The sequence below is a fragment of the Dothidotthia symphoricarpi genome (genome assembly GCF_010015815.1).
Source record: "Dothidotthia symphoricarpi CBS 119687 unplaced genomic scaffold P153scaffold_4, whole genome shotgun sequence".
NCBI classification, from domain to species: domain Eukaryota; kingdom Fungi; phylum Ascomycota; class Dothideomycetes; order Pleosporales; family Dothidotthiaceae; genus Dothidotthia; species Dothidotthia symphoricarpi.
In genome coordinates this window covers 940,944-967,879 of record NW_022985011.1, presented here as the reverse complement: position 1 = coordinate 967,879, position 26,936 = coordinate 940,944, and the positions used below count along the sequence as shown (strand labels likewise).

General features: G+C 50.3%; 12 protein-coding genes across 12 annotated transcripts; 5 read left to right on the top strand and 7 right to left on the bottom strand.

The window, feature by feature from the left end:
- Positions 1-34: 34 nt before the first annotated feature.
- On the bottom strand, positions 35-784 carry P153DRAFT_309512 (ubiquitin conjugating enzyme). Its single transcript, XM_033664744.1, has 3 exons — positions 778-784; positions 558-710; positions 35-498 (listed from the first exon to the last, which is right to left on the bottom strand). The coding sequence occupies exons 2-3, from the start codon at positions 708-710 to the stop codon at positions 232-234; spliced, it is 420 nt and encodes a 139-aa protein (XP_033527211.1). The 5' UTR covers positions 778-784; the 3' UTR covers positions 35-231.
- Positions 785-1,249: 465 nt separating this feature from the next.
- Positions 1,250-2,486, bottom strand: P153DRAFT_364090 (uncharacterized protein). The gene is made up of 2 exons (XM_033667513.1): positions 2,284-2,486; positions 1,250-2,233 (listed from the first exon to the last, which is right to left on the bottom strand). Exons 1-2 carry the CDS (start codon positions 2,477-2,479, stop codon positions 1,461-1,463), a joined length of 969 nt encoding a protein of 322 aa, XP_033527210.1. The 5' UTR covers positions 2,480-2,486; the 3' UTR covers positions 1,250-1,460.
- Positions 2,487-3,454: 968 nt separating this feature from the next.
- On the bottom strand, positions 3,455-5,252 carry P153DRAFT_309505 (uncharacterized protein). Its single transcript, XM_033664743.1, has 4 exons — positions 4,968-5,252; positions 4,253-4,914; positions 4,036-4,205; positions 3,455-3,974 (listed from the first exon to the last, which is right to left on the bottom strand). Exons 1-4 carry the CDS (start codon positions 5,226-5,228, stop codon positions 3,502-3,504), a joined length of 1,566 nt encoding a protein of 521 aa, XP_033527209.1. The 5' UTR covers positions 5,229-5,252; the 3' UTR covers positions 3,455-3,501.
- Positions 5,253-6,079: 827 nt separating this feature from the next.
- On the top strand, positions 6,080-6,803 carry P153DRAFT_393773 (40S ribosomal protein-like protein S13; the record flags this gene model as incomplete). Its single annotated transcript, XM_033671263.1, has 5 exons — positions 6,080-6,225; positions 6,277-6,323; positions 6,375-6,416; positions 6,530-6,632; positions 6,686-6,803. The coding sequence occupies 5 exons, from the start codon at positions 6,080-6,082 to the stop codon at positions 6,801-6,803; spliced, it is 456 nt and encodes a 151-aa protein (XP_033527208.1).
- A 115-nt stretch (positions 6,804-6,918) lies between these two features.
- On the bottom strand, positions 6,919-7,711 carry P153DRAFT_393772 (uncharacterized protein). The gene is made up of 2 exons (XM_033671262.1): positions 7,515-7,711; positions 6,919-7,464 (listed from the first exon to the last, which is right to left on the bottom strand). Exons 1-2 carry the CDS (start codon positions 7,635-7,637, stop codon positions 7,165-7,167), a joined length of 423 nt encoding a protein of 140 aa, XP_033527207.1. The 5' UTR covers positions 7,638-7,711; the 3' UTR covers positions 6,919-7,164.
- Positions 7,712-8,962: 1,251 nt separating this feature from the next.
- Positions 8,963-11,209, top strand: P153DRAFT_382444 (uncharacterized protein; the record flags this gene model as incomplete). Its single annotated transcript, XM_033670152.1, has 1 exon — positions 8,963-11,209. One exon carries the CDS (start codon positions 8,963-8,965, stop codon positions 11,207-11,209), a length of 2,247 nt encoding a protein of 748 aa, XP_033527206.1.
- Positions 11,210-12,292: 1,083 nt separating this feature from the next.
- On the top strand, positions 12,293-15,181 carry P153DRAFT_174268 (uncharacterized protein). Its single transcript, XM_033662323.1, has 5 exons — positions 12,293-12,309; positions 12,362-12,795; positions 12,852-13,650; positions 13,717-13,817; positions 13,867-15,181. The coding sequence occupies exons 2-5, from the start codon at positions 12,782-12,784 to the stop codon at positions 15,086-15,088; spliced, it is 2,136 nt and encodes a 711-aa protein (XP_033527205.1). The 5' UTR covers positions 12,293-12,309; positions 12,362-12,781; the 3' UTR covers positions 15,089-15,181.
- A 1,059-nt stretch (positions 15,182-16,240) lies between these two features.
- Positions 16,241-17,301, bottom strand: P153DRAFT_364086 (NAD(P)-binding protein). The gene has a single exon (XM_033667512.1). It carries the CDS (start codon positions 17,233-17,235, stop codon positions 16,291-16,293), a length of 945 nt encoding a protein of 314 aa, XP_033527204.1. The 5' UTR covers positions 17,236-17,301; the 3' UTR covers positions 16,241-16,290.
- A 731-nt stretch (positions 17,302-18,032) lies between these two features.
- Positions 18,033-19,777, bottom strand: P153DRAFT_284030 (uncharacterized protein; the record flags this gene model as incomplete). The annotated part of the gene is made up of 3 exons (XM_033663301.1): positions 18,033-18,994; positions 19,063-19,431; positions 19,483-19,777. 3 exons carry the CDS (start codon positions 19,775-19,777, stop codon positions 18,033-18,035), a joined length of 1,626 nt encoding a protein of 541 aa, XP_033527203.1.
- A 1,499-nt stretch (positions 19,778-21,276) lies between these two features.
- P153DRAFT_373486 (mitochondrial carrier) lies at positions 21,277-23,787 on the bottom strand (the record flags this gene model as incomplete). Its single annotated transcript, XM_033669461.1, has 7 exons — positions 21,277-21,334; positions 21,421-21,876; positions 21,929-21,955; positions 22,014-22,151; positions 22,530-22,533; positions 22,741-23,383; positions 23,437-23,787. 7 exons carry the CDS (start codon positions 23,785-23,787, stop codon positions 21,277-21,279), a joined length of 1,677 nt encoding a protein of 558 aa, XP_033527202.1.
- Positions 23,788-24,179: 392 nt separating this feature from the next.
- On the top strand, positions 24,180-25,158 carry P153DRAFT_364081 (uncharacterized protein). Its single transcript, XM_033667511.1, has 3 exons — positions 24,180-24,441; positions 24,495-24,640; positions 24,691-25,158. The coding sequence occupies exons 1-3, from the start codon at positions 24,369-24,371 to the stop codon at positions 24,829-24,831; spliced, it is 360 nt and encodes a 119-aa protein (XP_033527201.1). The 5' UTR covers positions 24,180-24,368; the 3' UTR covers positions 24,832-25,158.
- Positions 25,159-25,377: 219 nt separating this feature from the next.
- P153DRAFT_364080 (uncharacterized protein) lies at positions 25,378-26,686 on the top strand. Its single transcript, XM_033667510.1, has 3 exons — positions 25,378-25,805; positions 25,898-26,277; positions 26,331-26,686. Exons 1-3 carry the CDS (start codon positions 25,414-25,416, stop codon positions 26,615-26,617), a joined length of 1,059 nt encoding a protein of 352 aa, XP_033527200.1. The 5' UTR covers positions 25,378-25,413; the 3' UTR covers positions 26,618-26,686.
- The last annotated feature ends 250 nt before the right edge of the window (positions 26,687-26,936 follow it).

The window sequence follows — 26,936 nt, the reverse complement described above, 5'->3', positions numbered from 1 at the left end:
AGCAAGGGCGATGGCGTCACTGCACACAGAACAACAGGCTGCATCTATGAATTCGTTCCGAATGAAGACTCAATATTTAAATCAAATGCCCGTCGTTGGGTATATCAGCACCCATAGTAACGCCCTATCCCTATCCCAGCGCCAGACAAATCCTCCCAGACCCCTCATATCGCCGGCGCCATGCTCCCCTCCACAAGGAAATCCTCGCCGGACAACCCCTCCACTCTACCCTCAAACCTGGTCATCGTGGAAGACAAAACTAATGTCTCTCGGCCGCTGTGTGTTGTTCCTAACGAATGCATCGTCGCCCGGCGGCCTCTCTTTGACCGTGTTGCTCGTGAGCATGCTCTGCAAACTGACGCACACACTCTCGACGTTGTGAACGGGGCTCCAGCCTTGCCGATCGAGCAGGTCGAGGCAGATGATACCGTTGGAGTAGACGTGTGGGTGCCAGGGTATCGAATGCTCAGTGTCGCGGACAAAGACTACTTCGGGGGCCTGTGCGGAGTGTAAGTTTGGATGGTAGCATAGAGGCAAGCGCGACATGCGAGACGCACCTCGATAGGATAGTTTGAGCTGAACATGAACTTCAGTCTGTATGTTTCGCCTTTGTATATCGGGTTGTCGTCCATTACTCGAATGTCCATGAGCCATGTCTCGAAGTTCTCTGCCTTGACCAGCGTGACGCCAGGAGGGAGCTGGCCTTGCATCTATGTAGAGTGTTCAGCGAGGTAGTCTTGGACTTTGGCGATTAATTTGCAGGAGAGACAACAGTACCTTCTGGAGCTCCTGCAAACACACGTTAGCTATGCGACAACATCCATTTTGAGATTGTAAGAAGCGTACCTTGCCCAACCGCTTAGACGCAAACATCTTGTAATACTGTCTCCTTCTATGCACCAAGAGGACTCGGCCTGCACGTAGAGCTCTGATCCGTATGCGCGAAAAGCTTCAGATGCTAAGCTCAGGATCGGTGGCGCGTCTGCGGCTCCACTTCCAAATTGACACGACGTGAATGCGGGGGAGGGGCAGCGAACACAAAGAGTAGTTGCCTATAGTCTGTGAGAGACTGCAAAACAAATACGGAATGGAGTGAACGAACGAGTGATCGAGAAATATCTCAAACAAGGAACTAGGGTGTGTTTGTTGTTCGTGTGGCTTTGACGCAGGTTGAGCTCGATGCACGTCGTGGCAGCACCCGCCGCAAATCAACTGCGTTCACACGTGATAGACGCCTGACAGTTGGGTTACCAATATAAGTTTGTAGAGCCGTAAATTTGCAGAAGACAGGGAACCCCAACGTCATTGATATCTCGCTATAGTCAAACGCCAGAGGAAACCAGTTCTTTTCCCAACCCGTCTGCAGATCTAGAAGATCCAGCACACCGTGTGCCTGAAATTATAAGAAATAACGTGATCCATAAAAGAGAAAGAATGTACAAAAACCCCTGCTCAAGAAACTACGAGTAAAACGCGCCCTTTTGAAAGCTCTCAACTCCCATATCCCCCACTTTGCTATCGACTTTCGGCCCAGGCGCTGGCTCAACAGCCTTTGTGGTCATCGTTGTTGTCCGACTGCCCAAACTGCTGCTTGTCATCGTCTGCGTCCTGCTCCCCGCCGGACTCCCGCTCTGGCTTCCACTGGTGATCTGCGCAGGCTGCTTCCTTTGGATGGTTTCTAAGTAGATCCCTGGCAGATGACCCATGCGGCCGTCTCTTGAGCGGCACCGCCACCATTCTGACGCATTGCCCATGGGGTCGCTCTTGCTCAACACAGCGACCATGTCGCCCTTCTTGACCGCGAGATCCATGCCCTGCATGTTTGAATTTGGGGTGAAGTCGTACAGCGCACGGCAGAACTCGAGCTTGTTTGGGTCGAGGGGTTCGCCGTATGCTTGCGGGTTCTCAGTCATCAGTCGCTTTTGTTCGGTTTCCTGGGAGCGTGCGAGCGTCTTTATGAGCTTGCCCATCAGGTATGGCAGGCCAAAGACGGCTAGCATGAACATGATGAACGGCTTCTTTGACGGTTTGGCGATAGATGGTGAGCCGTCAGAGGCACGTCCTGCGAAGGCGGCGAAGCTCGCGGGTGTAAGGTCCGTTGCATTTGCTGGTAGGGGGCGCCCTGTGAGTTTCGCGACCGCCGTTCGTATCCATCGCATAACGGTGTAGATGCCCAAAACCGAGCCGAGTGTTTGTCGTAGATTTCCGAACTGCTCTGCGACTGATACCATTGCTGATGTGAATTAGCGTTTGATCATGTTCCCCATCGCGGATAGAACTCACCAAAAAAGGACGAGTGGGTCGCCATGTACGTGCTCTGCAGCATCTGCGCGAACCCGCCAAACGCACCCACAATGTTCTCAATCAGCTGGAACGTCGCCTGTGTGCTCTGGCTGAAGGACTGCGTGAGGCTGTTGGGGTTGTTCGGGTCCTGCATGCCGCCGCCGTACATGCTCCCCATGCCCATGCCCATACCCATCCCCCCCATCCCGCCGTACATGCCTCCCATCCCGCTCATGCCGCCGTACATGGAGCCCATCCCGCCCATGCTCGAGTAGGGCGAGGAGTAGCTGCTCATGCCGCCATAGCCACTGCCATAGGGGGATGAGTATCGGTTGTTCATGGCCGAGTAGTTGGTCGCGTTGCGGGTTGCGACAGTGCTGAGCGAGTCTGGCATGGCGGGCAATGGCGGGGGGCTGGCGGTGGCTGTGCTGCTGGGCGCACCTGTGAGTCCTGCGCCGCTGTTAGACGTGTTTGTCGCAGACATACGGGGTCGCGGCTACTGACCAACCGAGGCACTGGTGGCACCTCCACTAGTCTCCCATGGCTTTGGCGGCGATGGCGACGACATGTCTCTGCTGTGCCTCCTCACCGCGCCGTCTGGCAATGGTCGATGCTCGTCGCGGGCTGGCGTGCTTTGGATGTGGTGGGCGTGAGGCTCTGCAGACGTCAAGAGGCTGGCGACGGCCGGGGATGCACGCGAGTTTGCGGGGTGCGCCGGCGTTTGTGTGTGTCCAGGGGGACGGTGCGCGATAACGGTGCGTGAGCTGGGCGGGCGTGTCTGGGGAGGAGTCGAGGAGATGCGGGTGCGATGGAGGCGATGCGATGCGTGCGTGCATCAGCCGTCGGCCGGTGCTTTCACGCTCTGAACGGCAAACGCCTCGGTTCAGGGAGAGTCGTCTGGGCAATCACAAGCCGCCCGAGCACGGCGAGTCATTCGCCACTCAACACCATCGGCAACTGTTTCCGCATTCGCACACGTTTCGCGAACATGCAGGTCAGAGTTTTTGATTTCCCTTTCGAGTCGCTCTGCAGTGTCGTTGGTGCACTACAACGTTCGTGAGTCACTTGTTAGTACTGAAAGTAATGACATCCATACGAATGAATACCTCAATCGAATGTCGTCGACATATCGTTGTCGAGAATGAAATTGATTGTTCCTATGTTCGAGTATGACATAGCCACACATGCTCATCTCAAGCCCCAACACCAAACGCACTCTCAATCCCCAATTGGAAAAAGCGAATGCACCCAACTATCCTCGTCATACTCCACCAAATCCCCAACCTGCTCCTGCGTCAACGTGCTCCCAAACTTGAATCCGTCATCCACCACCCTCACTGTGATATGGGGAAAATGCCACACCACTGCAAACTTCATCTTCCTCCCTACGGGTCTCCTGAAATAGTTGCTATCGCCCCCCTGCAGATTGCCCTGTCGATGCAGCGTGCTCTTCGCCCTCTCCGCTCCATTCCCCAACACTTCAAACGCGTCGAACTCGCCGCAGCCGGTTGACCAACAGGAGCAGGGGATGTTGTTGCGGTCATTGCCGTATTGGAGAATCCGTGGGATGGCTGCGTTGAGGAACCACCATGCGGGTGCATCAGAGATCAGGCCTTGGTCGGTACCGCGGTTGGCGTAGTGGTCCATCTGGAATTCTACGATGAAGGCTTTGGAGGAGCCCGACCAGCCATCTGTGTGTGCATGTTAGCATGAGTGTGAAAACACCTGGTGGAGCAGAGATGGAGAGCCTACAATGCGACGTAGCATCCGGTCTTGAGTACAGACAACCGTCATCGCACTCTTTGTCCGAGAAGACTGCAATCTCGAGTTCTGAGGTGTCCAGCTTGCCGTCAAAGGGCATGCTCTCGGACGCAACTCTGCCACCGTTGGGGGCTACGTACGCGAGAGAATTGCCAAATGCGCTGGCTATGGTCAGTAGGATCATGTTGTTTGAGTCTGGGAGGCTTACTAGTCGAACGTGCCCGACTTCTGCGGATCTCCTAGGTTTGCGAGAAAGGAGAAGCCGGTTGCCTGGGCAGGTGCCGTGGAAGTGTAGTATGCGACACGATTCCACGCCGCCACAGCTACATGCACATCCTCCCGAGAAATGATAGGTGAGGTTTGTACGGGTGATGGTGTAGGGACGGAGACTGGTCTTGGTTCAGAGTGTTTGACCATGCTTGCAGAGTTCTTGCATGTGCAGTTCGATGTCGAGGAAGCGAGGGTTGGCGTGCTAGAGATATTGGTGTTTGGACTAGATATCTCTGGCGTGGGGAGACACGGTAGTGAAGGGTCGATGTGATTAGTGTTTCGAAGGGGTTCGGAAGTGCTTATTGGAAGAAACATCTCGCAGTCCGTCATGGTGATTGTGGTGGTTACTGTTGCGACGGAGCCGCAATGCATAGTAGTATTCTCTGTCCTTGTGCCGAGTGTTGGTACTGAAGGAGCTTGAGGGGAGTTGGAATGTTCATCCATGTTGAGGCTACTTGTCGGTGCTTGTCGCTGTTTCAGTGCCTGTCGACGGTTGTAGAATGGCACAGTATCTCGTCTCCGTAGTTTGAGAGCCTCACTAGGGAGTTGATAGACAGCGAGTTGGGAAACATTCATTGGTCCGCGTAGGTGCATCGATACCTTTGACCATGTCAGCAACTCGATTTCAACGTCTGCCTCATGAGCAAAAGTACATCTCCGAACAATGGAGTGCGCGGTCCGGTCCCAGAATAGTCAATACGTTCATGGCCACAAAGCCCGGTTCGAGGATCGACGTATGTTGTTCGATTGTAGACGCCGGACTGACTGATGTTGCGGTACGTGATTGCCTGGACCTCAGAGCAGTACCAATTGCCGTCGTTGGAGAGCTCAGCCGTGCCACGACACAGTTCGCCGGCAGTCTTGCTTTGGACGAAGGGTAAGAGGATGCTCGCGGCAAGTAGAGTATGTTTCATGATTGATGACACGGTAGAAGTGCTGGATGATCAATGTTGTGAGTGAAGTTGTGAATGTATGGCAAGATTTGATTCGAGTCTATGATATAACTGGACCCTACGCAACCATCATACGATGTCGTGCAAATATAGGGAAACCACAAGGCTCGAATACGAAGGTGCGTAGCGACACAAAGTGAAGAGGAAAGAGAACACGCCATTCGCCATGCGCTATAACCTACCTTTCGCGATAAAACCAACAGGTGCGTGCAACGCATAATCGAGCAGTGCAGGAGCAACCAGGCCATACCAGCATTCCTTGAACGTCACGTCTGAACATTTACAATGGAAGGATGAATCTGTACTACAAAATCTGCATGCCGTTAGTCTTTGTTTTCTCCGAAAAGTCCAGACAAAACAGGTAATTGCAAGACGTTCAGAAGTCCGTTGAGATCATCATCCCTAACGGGATTAAATCAAGAGGTACCAGAAAATAATAGTATGGAAAACTTCATCATTGTAGCAATGGGCGGATAGGAAAGGGTATAAACGTACCATAAGCTTAAACTGCATCAACAACTATGCCCTCTCGACACAACTCAAGCGCGCCATCTACTACCAAAGCACATTCCAAGTTTGGCGCCATACAAAGACGCGTGGTATAGTCATCGTTGACATTTTCGGATTTGGTGCTTTCCTGGACGAGATGTGAGAAGGTGAGGTCGCAATTCGGCAGACTTTTTATCAACCCGGATGCCAAGCTAGCCCGTGCACCTAAGCGAGCCTGGCGCGCCGCACAACACCTCAATCTCAATCTCGTCGAAGTTCAAGACTGTCTCGATTCTCCAACCGTCTCCGTACTAACAGCCAACATGGGTCGTCTTCACAGCAACGGAAAGGGTATATCGGCGTCGGCCGTCCCCTACTCTCGCAACCCGCCTGCGTGGCTCAAGACCACTCCCGAGCAGGTCGTCGAGCAGATCTGCAAGCTCGCGAAGAAGGGCGCCACTCCCTCCCAGTAAGGATTGCGATATGGAGGAAGGAAAACGGAGAACTGACGGTACTATAGGATCGGTGAGGTCCTTCGTGACTCTCACGGTATCGCCCAGGTCAAGGGTAAGATTTGCGCAATGAACCGCAATGTATGCACCGGCTAACAATCTGCAGTCGTTACTGGCAACAAGATTCTGCGAATCCTCAAGTCTTCCGGTATGGTTTCCTACCCAACATGAAGCGCGTGTCAACAGCAGCTCTGCCCTCAGGCATCTGTCGCGCTATACAAATCTGCCTCTGTTGGTGCAAAACTGACAGGGAGCCATTAGGCCTCGCCCCCGAGATCCCCGAGGACCTCTACATGCTCATTAAGAAGGCCGTCGCTGTCCGCAAGCACTTGGGCATCAACCGCAAGGACAGGGACTCCAAGTTGTATGTTTATAGTGCGCATTGAGTATGCAGACTTTGGGACTAACACCGTGCAGCCGCCTCATTCTCATCGAGTCCCGTATCCACCGCCTCTCCCGCTACTACAAGACCGTCGGTGCCCTTCCCCCTAACTGGAGGTACGAGAGCGCCACTGCCTCCACCATGGTCGCATAAGCAGATGTGGGTTTGGTGTGGACGACTACCGTGGGTGGAGAACATCGGATCGGAGTTTCATGGGCATGGATGCTTTACGGACTACCTGGAAGGGTTATGATCTGGAATGAACAAAAGCATCATCTGAATTGAAAATATATACCCGTGCAACTTCGTACTTTAATTCATGTGAATGTGATGCAATTGACCTGGGTATCTTCCCTCATTTGACGCCGTAAACCAATCGTTGCTTTTGAACACCCACCCGTCCATGCGCGCAATTCACATGTACTTCATATCAACCAAGTCGTCTTTGCTGAACACCCATCCGTCTTGCCCAACCCCTTCCACGCTGTCTCGACTTTTTGAAACCCCTGACCTCTCACCCCTCAATCTCGGCACTCTTCTGCGCTAGAAACTCGCTTAACCACTTCAACGGCTTATCCGGCTCCGTAGTCGCCAAGTGCTTCATCGCCTCGAGCAAATGCGGCGTAACCCTCTGATTCAGATAAATACGTGTCGGACTACCGTGCGGAATGGGTTGCGTCGGCGCCTGCTGTGGCGCGCTGGGGTGCGGCGAGTTACGTGAAGATACGGGAGCAGGCGTGGGTGCAGGTATTGTTGGCGTGGGCGCGGGCGCGGGCGCGGGCGGTGCAATGGTAGGTTGGGGTTGGGCCAAAACCTGCAGGAGGCGTTAGTGATAAAGTTGAAACGGATGAGCGAGGGAAGTACTTCGGTGGTTGGGGCCGAATCTGTCATTTCTACATCGGCTGGTGGTACGTCGGCGCCGTTTGTGGTAGTTTGGAGTTCTGGGTCTGCGATTTGGGGTGTGGGGTTAGAGGATGGTTCGGCCATCTTGTTTGGGGTTGGATGCGGAGAGTCGTGGAGAAAGACGTGTATCGTTTTCGTGTGAGGGTTGTAATTGTGAGTGAAGGTTGGTCTCGACGGAGCTTGAGCTTGGAGCTTGATATTCGGCGATGCACCAGCAAGCTCGGATCAATCTCGGAGTACAACGTCGCTACGTTTTGACGCGTTCTAAGAACATGTCAACATCGCTGGCGCGCTGGCTTCTCATATCTATACGCTCCTTCCATCGAGAGTTCTTATCTACGTAACATGTCTTGTCTATCCTTCTGCGTGTTATCCAGATATCAACATTCCTTCGCCTATGGATTGACACACGCGTGACCTTCACATACCCCTCCCACGCGTGTCCTTCGCGTCAAGCACGATATCTTACAAATTGAAAACCGCATTCAATATATTGCACAGGCGAGAGCCGCGCAAACGAGATTCCTACCATCGGAGACGCCGACCTCGCTAATATTTCGGCGTTGATTGGCAGTTCTCCTTTCCATATGGGACACGCGCGTTTGTCTCCACCACATTGACCGAGGCTCCCTCTCCTTGCAGACGCAAAACGAAACAGAATAGACATTTGCAGGAGACGTGTAGTAGAGATAGATCACCCCATATCACGGATGCAATCTATCCCGAATTTTCCATCCCTTTGCTAAGGTCTTCCTCGGTTTGGTACTCTTACGAATGCGTTCAGACGCGAAGTTTTCATAGATGTCATTTCCACATCTACACCCAGCCTCAGCGCCTCGCCTCGGCCTCGTGGGTTTGACACGCCCGGCTTTTCGTTAGTTTGCGCTAAAAGGAGTCCAACTAGCGCCGCCTCCTGACTCCAAGATCTCATGCCCCACGAATCGAGGGGCATTACACAGTACCCATCTAGCATTGGGTTTTTATGAAATGTCTTATGACTGGTGAAGAGAAAGAACAGTAACAAAGACTACAAGAGTGCTACATGCGATTCAGTAGCATGACGGCTTATAACGCCTCCAAGACTGATCAATACTTCAGGACGGAAACGCCCAACTCCTGTCCCCGGAGGTAATTAGCGTTTGGCTTTATTCTAACCATTCAGGAGCGTTGCCAAGGGCTGGACGGCTGAGGGGAGAATTGAGGCTTGCAGTGTGTTCAGCTGTTATGGCTTTCGCGAGTAGTGGTAACGCATGATGACACTTGTGGTAGTTCGCTATTGTTCAAAGAATATATATTGAAAGCAGTCCGGTGTGCCTTTGTTTCGCCAGAATTACACATTCTTTTAATTTTCTCACTCATTTTTTTTATCTGACTTTGTCAGTTTACGGTCTTTACTTCATATCGCCAGTATGTTGTTCACTTCACTCTTTACAGTGACAGCACTTCTCGGTATCACACACGCCCAGCAATATGGCGGGTATGGCTATCCTCCACGCCCTACTACTACTTCAATCACCGCTCAGACATGCAAATCTGCGACCACTGTTACGAAGACTTCCATCAGCACAGTGAGCATCCCTGGAAAGACTGTGACAAGCCAGGGCTCCTGTGCAGCCACCGTTAAGACAGTATCAATCCCCGGGTTCTCCGTCACCAAGACAGTTTCGATTCATGGGGCTTCAGTCATCAAGACAGTTTCAATCCCTGGGGCTTCAGTCACCAAGACAGTTTCAATTCCAGGGGCTTCAGTCACCAAGACCATTACAAGCCAGGCCTCCTGCGCAGCTACCATCAAAACAGTCTCACTTCCTGGGTTTTCTATAACCAAGACAGTTACGAACCAAGCCTCTTGCGCGGGCATGCCTGTATCCACGGCAACATTGACAAAGACGACCACTTTGACTGGAGCTGTCTCAACGATCACATCCACCATTGCTGGCGCCAACTCTACGGTCACATCGACTGAGCATGTTGCTGGAGTCAACTCTACAGTTACCAGCACAACCACTCTAGCTGCAGTGACTATGACAATTGATGGCGGCAACTCTACTGTCACGACCACCCAGACATTGCCTGCGATAACGACAACCATTGACGGAGGCAACTCTACTGTTACAACCACACAAACCCTCGCTGCGGTTACTACAACAGTTGATGGTGCAAACTCGACAGTGACGACCACGCAAACCCTCGCTGCGGTAACTTTGACCGTTGATGGAGCCAACTCTACGGTTACGACAACCGAGACTCTGCCCGCGGTGACTTCGACGATTGATGGCGCAAACTCAACGTTGACGACCACTGAGACGATGACTACAACGGTTGGTGGAGCCAACTCAACAGTAACGGCTACCGAGACGTTGCCTGCAGTAACTACAACAATCGATGGAGCCAACGCCACAGTCACAACCACGCAGATAGTGCCTGGAATGACCATGACAGTTGATCTAGGCAACTCTACTGTCACAACCACGCAAACACTGCCTGCAGTGACTTTGACATTGGACGGGGCCAACTCTACAATCACAACCACCCAGACGTTGCCTGCGGTGACTACAACGATCGATGGTGCTAACTCGACCATAACGACTACGCAATTCGCTACAGAGACACTGCCTGCAGTGACTACAACGATCGATGGTGCCAACTCTACAATCACGGCCACCGAGACGCTACCTGCAGTGACTACAACGATCGATGGTGCTAACTCAACAATAACGACTACGGAATTCGCCACGACGACTCTGCCCGCTCAGAACTTCACAACAACTGCCGTCTTGACACAGACACTGAACTTGACAGCAACCGAGACTTTGACGCAGATACTGAACTTGACAGCGACAGCGACCGCGACAGAAACCTTCACAACTACTCTGCCTGTGGAGACCATCACTCAAAACTCCACAGCCACCGCTACGGAGACTCTCACAACCACTGCCATTTCAACACAGACCCAAAATTCTACAACCACTGCGACTGAGACCCTAACAACCACCGCTGTCTTGACACAGACTCAGAGCCTCACAGCAACCGCGACAGAGACTTTCACAACAACTCTGCCAGTGGAAACTGTCACTCAGAACTCCACCACTACCGCAACGGAGACGCTCACAACAACTACAGTCTCGACACAGACTCAGAACTCCACGGTTACTGCGAGTGTGACTCAGACTATCACGACAACCGCCGTATCAACACAGACACTGAACTCTACAACTACTGCGACGGCAACGACCACTGTGGCTCCAGCCTGCACAGCATCTGGTACAGTGGCTATAGCTGCGTGGGCTACCCTCACTGCTGGTGATGCCCTTCTAAAACAAGGTGCCAATAACCTTACGTCAACTATCTACACAACAAACAGCAATCTTCCTCAACGTTTCGTGACGAGCGTACCAGCCTGCTCTGGCTCTACATACTCAGTATCATATTCTGCTGAGCGGGGCACCTACCCGGCTGGTACTGCGACTGTTTCGCTCTTGGTTGACGGTGTTCGCACGCTAGTCACTACAGCATCCAATGCGGCAGCTAACACTGTAACCTTCAAGGCTTCTAGCTCCTCAATGTCTCTGGTGATGGAGTTCGCATACTCGGGTGGCACTAATCAAGCCAAGGACGCAATCGCTCGTAACTTTGTCCTGACCAAAGTTAACTGAACGTCTTTTGACCAAGTTTGAGCACGAATCCTAGCTGAGAAGTTACGAATTTTGTAGTTTCTTTGTGTTACAATGTTGCATGTATCATTCACGTTATTGTTAAGCTTCTTATGACCTTTTAGTTTGAGGCCACATGTTATGCAATTTAATATATGCCCTCCTTGATGTATTTTATGTTAATCACTATATCTCATAACTTTCAACGCTCTGTGTCTTTCACTGCCACGAAGATGATGATTCCAAGTGCCATGAGAGACAAAAGAGAAATGTCCGGTGTGCCACTAAACCGCGATTCGAATGTCCTCGACGCCTCTGCGCTGTCGGTTCCATATTCGTGAATATGGCTTGCCGCGTTGTGTAATCAACATTGTCTACTTTGCAATTCAGCTGGACCGTATTTGGACGTAATCGTTACCAACCGACCAACATACTCTTGTAGAGCTTTCCCCATCTCCCAACTATCCAGCGTCTTCTTCCCTTCTGCAGGGACAACGGTATCCTACCAGCTGTCACGCTATTTCCGGCTTGCATCGTGATGCTAGAGTGCTAAAATTCAAGGACAACAGAGCAGCAAGGCTGTGCTCGAAAACTGATCTGTTATTGGCTTCCCCAACGTTGGAAAAGATAGTCTGGAACAGTAGTGTGCCGGGCCGCTTCAATCTAGCCAATGAAAAGGGTACTGTGACAACGATCGAATGAAAGTCAGTCGCTTGAATGTAGGGCAACTTGATCGTGGAGAACTTCGTGTAGCGAGAACACATGTTCCTCGCAATCGCTTCGTAGCCCTGTCCCGCGGGGGTACACCAAATCAACGATTTAAGCCTTTTTGGCCCCATTGATTTCAGCTAGGCAAGGATATGAACTGACCCTATGAAACGAACAACTTACACAATGTTGAACGCGACAACCCGGAGGAGACCAAAAGTCCAACGTCAGCATGCTGCAGGGGGCAAAGCCACACAACCAGAAGATATAACAGCCTACCCCTTCTACATGCTTCCAGAACATCTTCCTCTGAGCATGATAATTCCACGACTTATTCTTCTGTGTGAAAGCCCGAGAATCTGTTCCAATAACGGAAGGGCTGTCTCTTGCTGCTAGTGGTAAACCTAATCTCCTATGCTCATCGTCACCCTTGCTGACCAAACCCAGGGCTAGCTGTTGTTTCTATAGCTGTTCAGCTTACAGAAACGTGTACTAAGCTTTACAAATTCTGGGAATCTATTGAAGATGCCCCTCAGGAGATTGCGGGGATCAAGGAAGACTTGCATTATCTTTCTTCTGTCTTTGAAAGGATCGGAAGCAACGGAAAGCCCTTAGGCCACTTTGTGGTGGAAGGAATACAACACTGTCGACTCAAAGTAGCGGTAAAAGAGTATCCGCCACTGTACAGCCGTATGCATGTTGACAATCTAGGAACTCAATTCCATCGTCGAAAAGTTTGATACCGGCTTTCAGTCTTCATCCCGGAGGAAACGAGTATGGACAGCTTTCAAAGCAGCTGCGCATAGCAAGCAAGTTCAAAGGTTTCGCGAATCACTGAACGAGACAAAATCAACGTTGACACTTGCTATGATCCATCAATGGTTTATTATGACCTGTCATACTGTTATCAATGATTACAGGGCTGATTAACTTCAAGCGTTATACAGCCGCAAACGTCCATCGTCTCGGCGGAAACACATGTGTTGCCAAACCTGCAACATCATTCCATGAATTCCAAAGCTCAGTTACATATGTCAACCAAGCCAGGGGTCAAAAGGCTCTCTGCGGTTACACAAGTGCAGATGGCTTCTTCGACATTTCGGAAGCAACCTTTTCGGCGTGCAGATTTCCCAGTGGCATCTGATGAAGTTGCAACGAATGTGCCAGCGTGGCTCAATAAAGTTGTTCTTGAGCGATCGATAGTTGTAGGGAAGGCCCAAGAGCTTATGCTACATACGATTAGCCAGATGGCAACTGCAAAGTTCGAATCGACTTCAATGGAGATATTTGCTCAAGATGGGTTTATGATGGATGACAGTGGAGGTGTTCGATCCAAAACGTTTGTTTATTCAAAAAACTTGCGACAGCGCGTTTGCCACCAATCATCAAGCTTTCAAACCCCTTTCGGATGTGTGTGGGTGCGCACAACGACCATTCATCTGAACGACCATATTGGTGGCACGCTTCCAAAATCTCAGTCCGTCACCTCGATTGTTCTCTACCCTGCGACGTGGATACAGCGTCTAGGTTTTAAAAATGGGTTAGAGGCTATCATCGCTATGGGAAACAAGAATTGTTTGTTCACTTGTAGACTGACGTTGACTCGCGCTGTTCCAGAAGACTCGCTGATTTTCGAACTCTGTCGAACTGGACAAACCCGGGCTGTAAAGACTATTCTGAACAAGGGAATAGGGAGCGTGGTAGATACTAGCCCGAAAGGATGGAAACCTTTGCATGTAAGCATCACTCAACGGTTCATTCGGTTGGATCCATGCGAAGTACTAGTTCTAAGAATTTTTTAGTTTGCTGCTGCCGGAGGGCATGTCGACCTGTGCGCTATGTTGATTCGAGAAGGCGCCGACAAAACCGCACTGGTCTATGAAGGGCCCACTCCGTCTATCCTGTGAGTTATATCTACCTCTACGGAAGACTTAATCATCTGACTATTCAAGCTCTCCCATTTCAATCTTTGTCGCTTCTGCTAACGACCTGCATGCTGAGGTCAAGATCTCAATGCTTAGGTTGTTCTCGGATTGCATTGACATCGCTGATCCCGATGATGATGGCTGGGCTGTCCATGAATGGTTGAAGAAGGCATACGCGAAAGAGAAAGTTCCGGTTTCGCGAAACAGCATCATCTGGCTTCTCCACTTGACAGCGAAAGAGGAGTACGTTGTCTTTGGTGCCCGTACCCTATGGTGCGGCATACAACATGCTATAAGGTCCCTTCTTAACCATGAGCGACATAGCAGATCTCTGAACCGTATTCTAGGACTCACGGACGATGATGTCGAAGCCACTAGCCGAACACATGCAGATGCAATTGGCCTCTGGCTTGCTCTTGGAATCGGCGGACGAAAACTCTTACCGATGGTAGTGGACGCAGGGTCTTTCTTTCAAATGAAAGGATTCGATTGGGTCGAGGATGACATTACACAAAGCCAGGTCTTGAAAGCCCTTCCGGGCATATATGCGGCGTGGTGCCATGCACTGATTGACTGCGTTGAGAAAGTGGAAGAATACATGCAACTGGAATTAGAATATTGCGTGAAGAGGCTCGGCTGGCAGCGCAACGCCTTCCTCAACGCGATCTCACGCGCGAATACTCTTGTTGAGGGTTCGAGGAGAGAACATATCCATGAGAGAGTTTGTACACACTGTAAAGACGACTATAGTGCTCTTGGATTTGGTCTCGTCGAGCCTGCGCAAATCGCTATCACCGAGTGCATCAGAACCAACCACAAATCCAAATGCGCCTGTCCAGAAACTCACGAAGACTATATTGACGCAATCGAAACTCGACTTCCAATCTACTGTGGATCATATTATGAAGAAGAATCGGACCCTGACTCCGACTCTGACTCTGACGAAGAATTCTTTGATGCAGAATCAGATCTCACTCCTGATTCTCACTATCTGAACCAACATCCACACCTCGCTGGAACGTCTGACATATTTCTTGATACGGCTACGATTCTGTACCGCTCTCATGGAAGAGTTTGGATAGGAGAGTATAAGATAGGACAGCGTTTTTGTGCTACCTGCCTTTTGCTACAGGAGCAGTATATTAGTAAGGATGATCAAGAAACTGATTTTCCGCCTACACCAGAGAGCTATGAAGGAATCCGTATCGACCGGCATTTGAGAGGGGCCTTTGATGTCGAGCCGAACTGAAGGATTTCCATCAACATGTCCTCTATACTTCAGGACAAAGAAATATATGTGGTTCAGAGCACATCGTATCTCGGGAAGAAGCTATCATAGTATAATTATCTAATAACTGTTTCTTTGACTCAATGAATCGAACTGGGCAAAAGTGACAACCTCCGTAGATACTATTAATAAGCATATTCCCAAAGTGAGATCTTGTTCGAGACTATGTTTCTTTGATTTGGAATACGAACCTCATGAATTTAGCACGACCAAAGTCAAAAGTTTGGTTCTCTTTCTATTTGGTTCACAGAAAGGGCATCACTTCAGCGATAGGACATCGTTAGGGGAGTGTATGAGTACGGGAAATCGAAGGAACTCTCATGTTTGACACAGCGCTGGCCTAGAGTATCAAAAACAACCTATGATATGTTACTAATTTATGAGCCTTTTACGTTGATGTTGGCTCTCTTTTTGACCGGCGATATTACTGCGTTGCTGAAGTACGGTTCACTTTGGGCGTTTACACTTGTCGTCGAGTAGCAGGTGGACTACTCAAGAATCGAATGAGCACTAACTGAATCTCTGTCGAGGGATAAGATGATTGCCCTGTTTTTCCGTCTCATCTATAGGAGTTACTCAGCGTTCATCTCGTCAGTCAGGAGACAACCAATAGCTTGCAGAGATAACTGTAAAGAGCAGTAAGCCTATTTTAGATAACCGACCCGTATTTGACCTTGGTTTGCATTTATGACAGACAAGGCTGTAAGACTGATACTACGCTCCGCACAGATTGTTGTTATAATGTATTAACCTTACCATACAACAGGACATTCTGCTCAACTCTGCCTTACAATGTTTAGCATAATCTCAATTTCACTGTGACTTAAACCTCTATCTCAAAGTTATGACTGTCTCAAGTTGAGTTATTCGAAGAGACCCATTACGGGCTAAACAACTCACCATTCTAATATATGTCAGCTCCGGACAATTTTCCAGCTGAGTCTGTCTGGGGGACGGAATCTCAGTAGAACTGGGTTAAGGTAAACAGATGCTGTGACTATGATGCTGCTAGTTGTTTTGGTTATAGACTTTACTGACAACACAGTCCGTCCTCTAGACGATTCCACAGACTTCGTTTGTTTTCAACCAATTGTTATCGTGAGTTCTTTGTGCGGAGTAACCCAGATATAATGAAGTGATTGGTGCCAGATCAAATGAGTGTTCTATTCTTGTCTGATGAACAACTCTCGAGCATACGACTCTACCTGTAGCATATTCATTCCCAACTTCGCATTCACCGTCTCCTCCTTACCCCACCAAACTCCCTTTCTCGCAAAAACAAGTCTATATCTCTTAATCCCATCCTCTGTATCCTTGCTTAACACTTCCTCTAGACATGGGATAGTCCACTCCTCTCTCTCGACTTCTTTTCCAGACACCTTCTCAACAATACCCGCCAAATCTCCGTAACTTACAGTATCGCCGGCAATATATAGTACCCGATCCTCTGCTTCCACATCTCCTGCGATGATCTTTGCCAGCACACGTCCGATATCATGGACATCGGTGACAGTAACTTTGTGCTGCCAACTCCCCAGGCACCGCACCTTTAACTTGCCGTCTTTTTCTTGACTTTCGTCTATCAATTCCCAGACTGGGTCGAATAGAAATGACATGAATATTCCAGTTGATACAATTGTCCACTTGACGTTGCTATCTTCAGCTTCCTGCCGTAAAATATTGCGGACGGCGACTTGTTCGCCGAAGAGTGGCATGAGGCCTTGACCATCGCCAGTGATGTCGTAGTCTACGCCCCACTGCCAGGGAAAAAACCACAACTTGCATTCGTTACGGGAGAACTTGAGTTTCCCAGCGAGCAGGGCTTCTTTGGCGAGTTTAGTTACGGTTCCAGGGGGCTGGCCAAAGCCGGTGGCGCTGATAAGAATATCATAGTGGGAGAAAGTTTCTGCTAGGTGGCCTGATGCAGCGGTCGTGTCGAGTTGGGTTAGATCAACGTTGACGCACTTAAAGTGGGCATATTTGGTGGGGTTGCGGACGCCGATTGTGATGTGGATGTTCGAGAGGGCGGTGAGGGAGTAGAGGAAAGCGGTGCCGAGTTCGCCGGCGCCAAGGAGGAGGATCTTTGTCGACGTCGGAGTTGATGACATTACGTAAGGTGTAGGATACTAGGACAATCTTTGAGAAACAAGTCTGAGTGGATCGTCTGACTTCAATTTGGGGATTAGAAGTCCTGGCAAGACACTGAACACTGATTTTGTCTAGGGGTTCACCTTCAAGTGAGAAACAAATTCATGAGGGCCTTCAGAGTACAGCTATATGAAGCTGCTTTTATACTCGTGTTGAAAACCTACCGCCGTCCATAGCAAGGTCGAGTAGATGTCAGTACTGGAGTTAAGACAATGTAAGGCGGATCAAGGTTGTCACCGAGCGATGCGGGGGTTCAAGCTTTCCCTTGAGCGACATGTCTCTGCAATATGTTGTCAACGCGCGGCAATCAGTAGGTATCATAGAGTTTGGTCTATCATTACCACAAGAAACAGTCTCCATTACGGACATGTAGTGATACTGGCTCGTATGATAGTCACAAGCTCCCTTGAAGTTCGGAAAGTTGTCAGTCTCCACTATACTGACAAAACACTCTCAATGTTTCGCAGATAAGAACTATGGAGTTAGGAAATAAGCGAACCGCTGTGCCACCCGACGTGACTTTGACATCGCGTGGTATTCATCGACACACATGGTCGGAGATGGGAACATGCATTGCCATGGATCTGGGAACCTAAATCTTTTTCGTTTGACGTACTTCAATCCTTTTGGTAAAATGGTACGGTGTCGCCGAAGATCCCAGAAGGATACTGCATGTATGCGTTGACCTCACTAGATGCTAGCTGAGCATTCCTTCAACTGTGTGTATGACTATTCTTCTTTCCTTTGAATCGAATGATCATGTATTTTCCGTAATCCCAGTCTGCAAAGTGCAGCCTTCGCCAAATGGCCATAGGGCTCTGGCACGGTCTTCACTACCCCCAGACTCCTTAATGCTTTCTACCCACTGGCCAAATAACTTTGTGTTCTCCACTTTTGTTGCAACCCACTTGTTGGCAGGGACCCATCCATCCGACTCTACATCCAGCGCGCGCTTGAGGAACAACTTCAGTTGCTGGACAGTTTCAAAATCTTCATACTGCTTCGCGTGCTCGGCGAGCTCCTCTGACGTTGGTTGGTACGGACAAAGACCGGGGAGGCCAAGCGCAGTCCAGTGTTGTGAGAGATCGATTAGCTCCTGCCGCAAGGCTGTCGCGCTAATCCTCCAGGACACATCACAGTATCGAATAGACCTCAGCAGCGTTGGATCCATGGCCCTTGCATCGTGGAGTTTTCGCATGTAGCCTAGTAGCACGACCTCGAAAGTTTTCCGGCACGTTAAGACGTCTTTCTCATGTCTTTTCCTTGCTGCCTCTTCTTCTGGAGTCTCCGCCGTGGTTGCCTTGGAAGCCTTGGAAGGTTCCGCATCTGACGGCCCACCCTCCAACGACATCAGGTTTCCAAGGATTGGGATGTCGGCAGTAGGATCTTCAACTAGATCAGGCGTATCATTTGCGTAGACGAATGCTGGTTCGATGCTAGTAGATTGCCAGTCGATGATTGCGGTAATACAAGAAGGGTCTTCCTCCGAGACATAAATGTTTCTTTTGTGAATGTCAGGGTGAAGCAATGTTGGATCGGCCACTTTTTCGATGATTGAGCTCCGAGTCAACTCCTGAATAACTCTGTTGGTAACGTCCAGTAGACGGAGATGCTCCTTGACAGAGCCGTGGTATGAGAGTCTTGCCTGTGGGTCAACCTTTGGAATGCGTGAAAAGCCAGCGTCAATCAGGCCAGAGCAATACGACTGGAGGTCGGACCCTAATGATAAGTAGTCAGCATCTTCCTAGTACAGTCTTATACGGGTGAATAGATACGGAATAACTTACATGGCCCTCTGTTCGGAGACCTTTCCTCATAGAACCTAGCCTCGCCGGCATTACAGTTCCAGTATTGCGTACCACAGTGAGGGCCAATGCAGAAACCTTCGACAAAGTCGGACTTCAACTTCGGATCGATCGGTGCGTCAGCAAAGTACAAACTTCCGTACACTGGAAATGAAAGCTTGGCCATCTCGGTCATCACGAAGGCTATATTCTTTACGCACAACATATGCTGATGAGGAGACATTGAAGACCACTTATCGTGCAGCTGAACTCCGAGAGCGTGTTCCATTATTATGTATTCGGTGCCAATAGAAGTTGCATCGTCGTTCCAGTCAAGAACTTTGGGAATAGGTATGTTAGTGAATGAGCGTACTAAAGATCGTAAGTTGTGAATTCAGCATTTGCGCGTGCTTTCCTCCATACCATAAGCCATTGTCGCCACTTCGGAGTTCGTGGTCAATCTTCGCGGGCCAGCAATATGATACGGGACTCTAGCGACAACGCGAGCTCCATTGTCTAAACACAAAAGAAAGGCTCTGTTGAAGCCTCCCTCTTTCTTTTCGTATCGAACCACGTTTGTCGCGCCAGTGCAAACGTTCACGGCCTTTGCGCAGAGCGCAGCAAAGTCGAACTCCACGTGACGCGCCTCGCGATGTAACTTGTCATGATTTAGCCAGCGCCCAGTAGTATAGAGATATGGATTCGCCGCTGTAAACATAGAAGTCAGCTCGGTTTCCAGTTGGGATCAGATTGTCCTTACAATGTTGGAGTTGTTCGTTCGTTCCCGTCGAGGCAGTTGTGTAGAGGGCTCTGCTTGTAGTTGCAGCAAGCTCGAGTAGCGTGAAGTTGCTCACGCGTGTAGATCGAAATAGCTGTCGGAGCTGCCCTAACATGATAGCAGAAGGGAAAAAGCAAAAAAGGGCCAGAAAGTCGAGAGTGGATGTGGACGTGGACGGTTGGTAGTGAAGAAGGCCAGTCTTTGGGCGTGGATGCAAACGTCCGCCTCTCTACCCTCACCAAACTCCGAATATCTAACAAGACATTGATGTCGAGTTCTGACTGACTGCGATTCACTTTGCACTCGAAATCTTTGTTCACACTACAGCTAAGATCAGCACACCCTCACCACTTCCATCCATACCCCCAAGTGGTACAACGCCGACCTTCTATAAGCCCCCTCCCATTCATCGTCTTCCGCTTTAGCCCAACACGATAGAGTTGGTTCGTCCTATCGTGCTAAAAAGAACAGCGTTAGCTCCTCCAGTGGTAGAGATGAGGTAGGAGCATCTGGTTCACGTGACCGAAAGCAAAGCGAAACATCCAATCACAACGACCAGACAACACATTCGTCGACTCTTGAGTTGCAAAAAGATCGTCAAAAACATACAACAGCGGGGATTCGCCAGTGGTCACCCACCTGACTACTAGTCCGCCGGTAGACTGCTTGAGTACAGCTGAGCGGACGGGAAGCTCTATATTCAGTCTCCTATGGTCGTATGTGAAAGGTCTGTGCGTTTTGGCAGTAACTATTTGTAATTTTTGATCCTAGGAAGGCTGACCATTAGCAGGAACAATGAATAGCTTCCGGGCTGGCTTCGATGTCCACGGCCAGAGATTGGTGGTTGCATGGTATAGTGGAGTGCCCCGCCCCAAAGGCCGGTGGCACATTGCTCTGGTGAGCTTGAGTCAGCAGCTGAGCTTCAGTCGAGTATGACTGAACTAGATCTTGGCCTCAGGCTTACCACCAACCTTGCTCAATAGCGAGGCGTGCAAACTTCCAACGTCTAGTAAGTTGTTAAAGTAACAGTTTCGTATGAAACTGCTGTTCCTAATCGTCTTCGTGCCGTCTAACATGTGAACGGGATGATATCATCACCTCCAAGCGGTGGGTGAACTGCCAGCAAGTAATGCGTCAAGTAACGATTACCTTCCTGACAAGAGGGTCAGGCTGTTGGTCTAGATTCGGCTCTTCGGACCTATATCCCCATATTTTTACCAATCAGGATCCCCTGTGCCCACTGCGTGTCTGTAGTTTAGCTTGCACAATGTTGGGGTCAGTCGAGACCACATAGGAGATGATGCTCTAGAATCGCGTCAGCGATGATTGCTGTTGTTATATGTACTGCAACAAATATATACAAACCCTGTCGACCGTCTACATAACACGGATGTCTATCCCAATAACACCTCTTTGCCCTCAATGATCTGTCTTTTCCCTTATTTGTTGTGCCAAAGCAATGTCCGCAGCGAATCCCACTCGTCAGACTGTACATAACTGGCTCTCTGTTAGCAACGTCCCTAGCTTCCAAGATACACAACCTCCCCCAATCCCTCGATAGGGCAAAAGAACGGAGTACCCACATATAGTTCATACTACTCCTCAAGCTGCTTTGCACCGCCTCCGGATGCCACCTGAAAATATACATAACCATGGCCCAACTCAGACTCGCAAAAACTGGCCACCCATTTCTGACCACCTCTCTCCTGAACTCCCCATCACCCACAAGCCCCCACCCCCCACTGTGTTTCCCTGTAGGTACGCTCTTCGGTTGCACAGCGAGCTTCGCAAGCGCGAGGCATACGCGTGCGAACACGTAGATGACGATTTGCTGCGACACGGAGTTGTGTATGGTGCGCCCGAAAACCGTGTAGCCGCCGAGCAGGCCCGCGAGGAAGGAATCGTAGTGGCGTTCTTTGCCTGTGGGAGATGTGTGGCGCAGGAAGAGCATGGAGGATTTGTAGGTTAGGGCGAAGAGGCCGAGGTTGCGGGCGTGTTGGCGCGTGGCTTTGTAGACGAGGGAGCATTTCGAGCGGAGGCTAGGTGGGTGAGTTACTGGGTATGAGGTTCGAGATGAGGTGGAGGACATACGTTCCGGAGCGGAAGAGGACGATCATACTGGTTCTTGAGTTAGCGAAAGGTGTTCGAGGGGAGAGGGAGGAGAGGGTGAACGTACACAAGCGCGTGTGGGAAGCGCACTTTGGCGCCATATACGACGCCATTCCGTACGCCTTTCACCAGCGTGAGGATGTCGTGGTACTTTGGATTCAGAATTATCTTCTCGAGCGCAGACTGTTGGACGTCAGGACAACATCTCAATCGATTCGTGGAGCTTTCAGCGTACTTCGAGTGCATGTAACCGGTCCATAGCTTCAATGTGCCTTTCCCTTGCTCGCGATTCAGGCCTCGACTTGCGCGACTATGACAAATGCCGGTCTCTCGCGAAAGGAAACAAATGAAAAGTATAAAAGTAAAGATGAATGAAAGAGTGAAATCACTGACGAGGCGCGGATCACAGACCTGACACGGAGGATGAGAGACGACAGAGAGCGCGAGAGAGTTGCCGGCTACGAACGCCTCGGCACGCGTCACGTTTGCCGGCATTTCTTCCCCACGTTTAGGATGCGCTAGTCGCTTATGGATGCTAGTCGATCGATCCGCATGTGAAGGCGGCTGACTTAGATCTGCTCACATGCCTTGTGACATTGTGATGCATTGCGATGTGCTCTGGTACAGGCAAATATTGCATTGATGAGACTTTTTGGTATTTTTATAGTTGGTTCATGCTTTTCTATTATACTCCTGTTTGTCGCCTCATCCTCCTAGATTTCGACTGAATCGACAGATGTTCTCATATGAACAAAGTCCGACAGGGATTTATTGCGGTCATCGCTCAGGCCAACGCTTCTTCAACTCCTCATAAACCGTGAAGATAAAGGCAGAACTGGGTATCGCCCTGGCAACCGTGATCCCGCATCCCCGATACATGCCCTTCAGCCCATGCTGCTTCCAGAGCGCTGTTCCAACAGCGCTGAATGTTGACCTCCCACCAGTCAGCTGCTTGACGTCTTCAGTCTGCATCCTCGACTTGACTGTATCTGCAGGGTAAAACATGAAGTTGTAGGCTGCGCCAGCCACAGAACCAGACACCATGCGCTGCCACACGGGTAGATCATCGTCTGATTTGTTTAGGTCTTTGAAAACCATCTTCATGCCTTCATAGCCACCGAACCATGCTGCGCCGCCTCCAGTTTCGCGTATGAACGTTCCAAACTGCCCATGCCAGTAGCCTGCGAGGCCCTGGTGACGGTAGATTGAGGTGATAACGCCTAAGATGCCTGGTCGAGCAGCCGCTCCGCTCGAAGTCTCCATAGGGACTTGCATCTTGCACTTTACAAGTTCAATTGGTGTAAGGAAGAGTGATGTTATGGCTCCAGCGACCATTCCGCATCCAAGCATCCCGGAATAAGGCAGGTCTCTTTCGGGATGTCTCTTCAACTCAGGATAGAACCCAGATGCTTTGAGGGCATCTCCAGCAAGACGGTACTACAACTCGAGTCAGTTTTGTAGAGCCTCAGTAGCCGGTTTGTGAGACTCACGCTGAAGAACAGAGCGCTTGTTTCCACTGCTGCCCCCACCAAAGGCGCACTGATGCCCCTGTATATTCCAATGAACCCATCGTTTTGAAGTGACTTTTTGAAGCAGTCCAATGGTCCTGTATACCGCAGTGGTACGTTGTCTGGTTGCGACTGTAGACGAACCTTGACTGTGTCGAAAGGGTACTCGATGTACTTTCCGACAACCCCAGCCATAGATCCACAGACAACATCTTTCAGAGCCTCCTCGCTGTGGCTTGCTGCCTGCTCAGTTCGTGTGTCTGCCGCATCGAGTGGATTAGCCAGCCCGGCTCTTCCCTCCACCACCAACACCGGACTCTTGTGTGCTTCCATGGACCCGCTGGTATACGTTGAGGCGAATATAGGCGTGTGTACAAGATACTATCGTCAGGAATGTGTCAAGAAACACTGGTCATGGTACTATGACCGAAGCGTGAAGAGTCGAGAGCGGTGAGGAGGGACGAGTCGGCTACTCAGGGCTTCAGTCTCATGGAACAAGGAGCAAAACAGGATGATTTTTAAGTTTGTATGTATGGGGAAGGGGTCCGGAAGCTTATATATGCAGGCCGCCGTAGGGTGGTATCTGCAACGGGGTGTTGGTGAATGCGCCAACCAAGTCGGTGCCCAATGTTGCGCAATAAATGCAGAGTTTTTCTAGCCGGCGTAGACCCTGGCGGGCCCCGAGATAGATGTTACCAAAGATCGAAAGACAAATAGCCTCTGCAGGCCTGCAAAATAACATCAAGGAGCACAAAGGGGCGAGAAAATAGCTGATCGCAGGATTTCAATAAAATAATCTTATCAGATCGATTCCATCATCTAGCGCAGCATCATCGGCTCATCTTTTCTTTTCCCCGACGAGTTTGAGAACTCCAGCCAACGCGCATCCGATCGCCCCACACAGCAACACGAACATGTCGGAAGCAATAGAGACCCAGGCGCCCACAGCGTCGGCAGCAAGCGCCGTAAAGGGCATGAAAAAGAACGGTATGTCGCTACATGAGGAATTTCCGCAATTTCAACATCTGATGCATCTACAGGCAAGCAATGGCACGACAACAAGAGCGCCTTCCGGCCTCGCGCAAATCAGTCTTCTTTTGAAAAACGTACAGCAGAACGGACAGCGCTCATGGCTGTCAAGGCCAAGGAGAAAGAATTGAAGGATGTGAAGGTGGCTGTGAAACAGGTATGCGCAAGCAGGTTATTGCGATATATCTATAGCTGACGCTGGGACAGGCTCAAGTAGACCGCATCCGCACGAAGCGCGCAGCGAAGGAGGAGCGAGAGCGGTTCGCAAAGATGGAGGAGAAGATGCACAAGAAGCGCGTCGAGCGCCTGAAGAGGAGAGAGAAGCGAAACAAGATGTTGAAGTCTTGAGCAATATCTGTTGTGCGCGAACAGGTTTTATGAGGGCAATTAGGATTCATTCCTAGAACTGGGATCGCCATTTCGGGAAGAGGTCATGCGGTTGGAATGGCTACCGTGCGCAGGACAAACACCCGATCATTCACATAGGTACGACCTGAAGATTCTAGACTTAAGGTGGCAGACGGCGTTCAGTTCGGGTTGAGGGCGACAGGCGTTGAGAGAACTTTTGCATCTATGCAGCATCAAGATACCACAACCTACGCATATCAAGCAGCAATAGCAAGTTTGCTGCTGTTCTGTTGTCCTGTTCTCACTATTATAAGATCCTTTCTCGTGCATGGTTCTTGTGTGCGCGAGAACGTCGTGAAACGAGACCAATACGCAATAACAGCAGCAGCGTTAGTCGCAAAGAAGATCCGTCAAAAGAGAACCTTTGAGAGCTGTGTGAATGATCCCGCTTTCACATGCTGAAACGAGACAGTGTTCCCACGTCAGATTACCTAGCCACACTAATGACGCACGGCACCCCCGAGACAAGCTCCGCAACTCGCCCCTGCACGTAGGCCTCCACCCAGCCTCAAGCATGATGCTATGGAGTCGCTCCATCGCCATACAGGGCAATACCCGGCCCTTCGTCCAAATGTTTACGAAACCCGCCTGAGCTCCGACGCGCAAACCCCTGAGAAGAAGCACAAGTCCAAAACACATCGCCATCGTCACCACGACAGCCATCACCGCCATGGCAGCAGACACCGTGACCGCGCAAAGGATGTGCTACAGCCACCGACAAGTTTTGGAGATTTGCTAAATAAGGCGAGGGGCAGCAAGGAGCCGTCGCCAACCCACAGTCGGAAGGGGAGCATTGGAAACAGAGACGAGAACGGAAACGACAACGGGAAGGATGGGGATGCGATTTCGTCACGGCGACCAGTTCGACTGGAAGATGTGGAGCGAGAAGGGAGGAGGGTAGAAGCCCGGGAACGGTATGTCCAATGTCCACATCATGCTGCGTACCTATCGCCATCATGTCGACGCGTGGCTTGACAAGAAGAGGATATTCTAACATGTACTACAGATCCCTCCGCACCGCTCTGCAGTCTCTCTCCGATAAGTCCCTCAAAACCTCTCGCCGTCTCGATGACACGTACTACTCCATTCTCGAGAAGGTATCCGCACTTCGCCAGACGATTGGCATGATGCAGGAACTATCCGGCCTGACGAGGGAACTACACACAAACTTCGAGACAGATGCGGAGGAGCTCGTGGAGGAAGTCAAGGGGCAATATGATGGCTTCGACAAGTTCGAGGTGCAGCAGGAGCAGGTTACCGCCCTGGAGGAGCGCATCCGGGCTGGCAGGGAGAAGGCTGATGCGCTGACAAGGAGGCTTGCTGATGCGAAGGAAAAGGTGGATAAGAGGGCAGAGGCAGAGGCACAGTGGGAGGCTCGAACGTCGCGTAAGTCATACCAATACTCTATTGGTAGAGATTAAAGCTAACACTATCCAAAGGACACCTGCACATTTTCTGGGGTATACTAGCCTCAATCACCGCCTTCCTAGTCCTTTTGATGCTCTTCCACCATCTAAAACCCAACTATGGCTCGGAAGAGCCAGATACGACACTCGATTTCGCCACGAGGGCCAAGCTCTTGAAGGCACCAATTCCAGACATGGCGAAGGAAGACATTATTGGATTGGCGACGAGTACGCCAGATCTGAAGCTGGAGACACCGTTTGCTGCACCTGCTACTGCGTTGGAGGAAGATGTACGGTTGCGTGTGTTTGACGAGCTATGATGCTCCTGCTTTGAGTTTACAGATACCCAACATCTTAGTTCTACATGAATTGCCTTAATCGACTGATGTCATTTTCTTTGTATGAGCAATTCTTCGCATGTGCATCGGCCAATGAATGCAACATGCAGTGGCAACTTGGAAGGTGACAACTCAGATCGAATTGCGAAGTGAAGCGTCCAATTAATCAGGGTAACAGGGATGGTTGGAAATCGCCTGCAAGGCTTTCTTCGCAACAAGACACCGCCGGTCAGCTTCATCAGGATGGTCCAGATGATTCTTCCCGGTTAACGACTCTCCCAATGCAGAAATGTTTTGCGAA